The following is a 3,900-nucleotide window of genomic DNA, read 5'->3' as shown; positions in this document are numbered from 1 at the left end:
ATGAGGTAACACTGTACATATTGCCAAAGCAAGCGTTTAGACATGAACGGCTAAACATTGATTAGAAAACTTACTATATCAAACATACTACAAGACAAATGAATGATCTGTTGTCAGATATAGCAGCAACATCAAATAACAAACAAACTTTGAATAGCAAAGAAACTACAAGACTCTCTCTCTCTCTCTCTCTCTCTCTCTCTATTTTCAACAGTGAGTTTATAGTGACTTTAGGTCCTTACTTTTTTCCTCGTATGGAATATCGCTTTACCCGAATATTCCATGGACCCCTTCCAGGGTTACGTTTTGGTATAGTAGCCTAACTTAGCGTTCTAAAATGTTCAGTTTTAGCCTACTAAAGTTATTTAGTAGGTATTTTATTTACGTCGTCTAGCACCAGACCCCTCTGACCCGGTCTTTACCTGGAAGATGAGCACTTTGAAGTGGTTCCTCTTCAGCAGCAGGTGGTGGTTGGCCTCCAGCCGCTTCACCTGCAGCGCCTGCTTGTCCATGCGCTCTCGCACCTCCTTCATGTGGCCGCTCACCTTGCGGGAGCGCTCCAGCAGCTTGCCCACGCTGCTGGAGGTGGCGGCGTGGGTCTTGGACAGGCGCGTCACGTCGCCCTGCACGCCGCGCACCACGCCCTCCAGGTCGGCCTGCCGCTGCTCCATGCGCCGCTGGTTCTCCTGCACCGCCTCCAGCATGTTCACCAGCTTGTCCAGCAGCGCCACCACGGTGATGGCGCTCACCTGGCCGCGGTCCGCCGGGCTGCTGGGGGAGGCCGGGCCGGTGGTGGGGGACCTGAGGCCCAGGCGGGTGAGGGTGCTGACCGGGGAGGAGGGGGTCGAGGCCGGGCTGAGGCTCGGGATGAGGAGCTCCTGGTCGGGCTGCTGCTGCTGCTGCTGCTGCGGCGGCGTGGCGGGGCTGCTGCTGCTGGAGACGCTGCTGCGCTCGGCGTGGGACGAGTCCTCTCCCATCGTTCCACACTGACTTGAACTGCTCAAATGTCCGCGTCAACAAGAGAAATCAAGCAGGCAAGATCTGTTGATTAAAGCTGTTGATATTCTCGCTGTTTTAAAAGAGCCTACCTCTCTGCTAAGCTTCTCTTCACTGACTTGTTTTGGTACACACACCCTCTCTCTCTCTCTCTCTCTCTCTCTCTCTCTCTCTCTCTCTCTCTCTCTGTCTCTCACACACACACACACACACACACACACGCTGAACTTTCAAAACACCTCCCCTGCAAGCCAAAGGGAGGGGCTTGCGGTTGCTGTGGAAACAAGAGCAGGCCTAACCCTACATTGACAGAGAATGGATAGTGTAGACGTGTGTGTGTGTGTGTGTGTGTGTGTGTGTGTGTGTGTGTGTGTGTGTGTGTGTGTGTGTGTGTGTGTGTGTGTGTGTGTGTGGTGTGTGTGTGTGTGTGTGTGTGTGTGTGTGTGTGTGTGTGTTCATGTGACTGCCAGCCATTCAACTGTTTATCATGCCTGGATGCATTTGCAAAATATGTGTGAAGGCGACTTTTGTTCTATGCGTTTGCTTGTGTTTTTGTATTGTATTGTATTGTAGTGAATAGTAATCTAACGTGTGTGTGTGTGTGTGTGTGTGTGTGTGTGTGTGTGTGTGTGTGTGTGTGTGTGTGTGTGTGTGTGTTTGTGGGTGTGTGTGTGTGTGTGTGGGGGGGGGGGGGGGGCAGAGGTACGCCTGTGTGGGTCAATGTAGGAAATTAGCCAAGGGAAAAAGGGAAAAAATGCCCCAAAGAAATCTCAGAATGCCCCTAAAAACGGTGATCGAGGGGCAAACATTCCCCCCAAGTTTTGGATCATTTTTTATTTACATTGAATTTAATTTCCATTTCAACCTCTAGCACACACTTGGCATCTGCAAGCTGTTGTTAGCCAGAACACAAACTACACTTTAGCAACTTCAGGGTCGTCACTGTTTTGTAACGATACATTTCAAGCAGCTTTCAAGCAATGAAGCCTGGGAAAAAATAGATCAAACAAAAAAATGTATCCACTGCAGGTTACGTAGGTGACCAGCTGCATAGTTGAGCTAAAAACGCCTATGAGAGAGAGCACAACAGTCAATGACAGCTCAGCGATCAGCAAATCGCTGTATACACAGAGTGATACTGAATAGATAGGATGAAAGTGTATCAAACTTGACCCAGCAGCACTATACTGATGACATTTTTAATTTAATGTTTTTTTATCATAGGTGGATTTTAAGATGACAGAGTGCACGAGGCTCAAACTCACAGATTCTGGAAGGCTAAATTGTTTCCAGACCCCTGACAACCCAGAACTTTATGCACTCGTACCCCCGCAATTTTGTAAATGCCCCCATCTTTTTTGGACAGTGGGGGGAAAAGTTGCCCCCAAAATATTTGTTTAAATTTCCTACACTGGTGTGTGTGTGTGTTCGTAAACAAAGTGAAGATAAAACAAATTGATGTGAAATAAACTGGTGTTTTTCTTTTGTCAGGAACTTCGCTGAAACTTTGGCCTGAGATAAATCATGGAACCATGTCTTCCCTTATGTCCTGACCTGTGTGTGTGTGTGTGTGTGTGTGTGTGTGTGTGTGTGTGTGTGTGTGTGTGTGTGTGTGTGTGTGTGTGTTCCCATATGCGAGCTCTTTCCTCTCTCCTTGTTTTCGTGCTCTGTGTGGCATGGGCCATAGTGACACATGGAAATGTGGAAATCCCTGTTCCAACAATGAGCTCATCTGTGCCCCTGGCATGATGCCACCAAATCTCTCTCTCCCCCCTCTCCCCCTCTCTCTCCCCCTCTCTCTCCCTCTCTCTCCCCCCTCTCTCCCCCTCTCTCTCCCCCTCTCTCTCCCCCCTCTCTCCCCCTCTCTCTCCCCCTCTCTCTCCCCCCTCTCTCCCCCTCTCTCTCCCCCTCTCTCTCTCCCCCGTCTCCCCCTCTCTCTCCCCCCTCTATCCCCCTCTCTCTCCCCCCTCTCTCCTCCCCCGTCTCCCCCTCTCTCTCCCCCCTCTATCCCCCTCTCTCTCCCCCCTCTCTCCCCCTCTCTCTTCCTCTCTCTCCCCCTCTCTCCCCCCTCTCTCCCCCTCTCTCTCCCCCCTCTCCCCCCCTCTCTCCCCCTCTCTCTCCCCCCCTCTCCCCCTCTCTCTCCCCCCTCTCTCCCCCCCCTCTCCCCCTCCTCTCTCTCCCCCTCCTCTCTCTCCCCCTCTCTCTCCCCCTCTCTTCCCCTCTCTCTTCCTCTCTCTGTCACTGTAACTCGACTCTCTATTCACACACACAGATAAAATAGGAAGGCCTGTTGTATCATAGGAGTGGCAAAGTCGACCCTCTCTAAAACAACATCGGAAATGTCTACCATAACACAGGGACGTAGCACGGGGACGTAGCATGGGGAAGTAGCACAGGGACATAGCACGGAGATGTAGCACGGGGACATAGAACGGGGACATAGCACGGAGACGTAGCACGGGGACGTAGCACCGGGACATAGCACGGAGACGTAGCACGGGGACGTAGCACAGGGACGTAGCACGGAGACGTAGCACGGGGACGTAGCACGGGGACGTAGCACGGAGACGTAGCACGGAGACGTAGCACGGGGACGTAGCACGGGGATGTAGCACGGAGACGTAGCACAGGGACATAGCACGGGGACGTAGCACGGGGACGTAGCACGGGGACGTAGCACGGAGATGTAGCACGGGGACGTAGCACGAGGACATAGCATGGGGACATAGCACGGAGACGTAGCACGGAGACGTAGCACGGAGACGTAGCACGGGGACGTAGCACGGAGACGTAGCACGGGGACGTAGCACGGGGACGTAGCCCGGAGACGTAGCACGGGGACGTAGCACGGGGACATAGCACGGAGACGTAGCACGGGACGTAGCACGGAGACGTAGCACGGGG

At 52.8% G+C, this 3,900-nt stretch overlaps 1 protein-coding gene across 1 annotated transcript in view; it reads right to left on the bottom strand.

The window, feature by feature from the left end:
- Positions 1-1,099, bottom strand: part of cavin2a (caveolae associated protein 2a) — a 58,716-nt gene extending 57,617 nt beyond the window's left edge. The window contains exon 1 of the mRNA XM_083638469.1: positions 423-1,099. Within this exon, the coding sequence (XP_083494595.1) occupies positions 423-977 (555 nt within the window). The 5' untranslated portion in view covers positions 978-1,099. The remainder of the gene's footprint in view (positions 1-422) is intronic.
- Between the last annotated feature and the right edge of the window lie 2,801 nt (positions 1,100-3,900).

The sequence above is a fragment of the Poromitra crassiceps genome (genome assembly GCF_964638095.1).
Source record: "Poromitra crassiceps genome assembly, chromosome: 6".
Taxonomy (NCBI): Eukaryota; Metazoa; Chordata; class Actinopteri; order Beryciformes; family Melamphaidae; genus Poromitra; species Poromitra crassiceps.
This window is presented reverse-complemented; position numbering and strand designations above follow the sequence as displayed.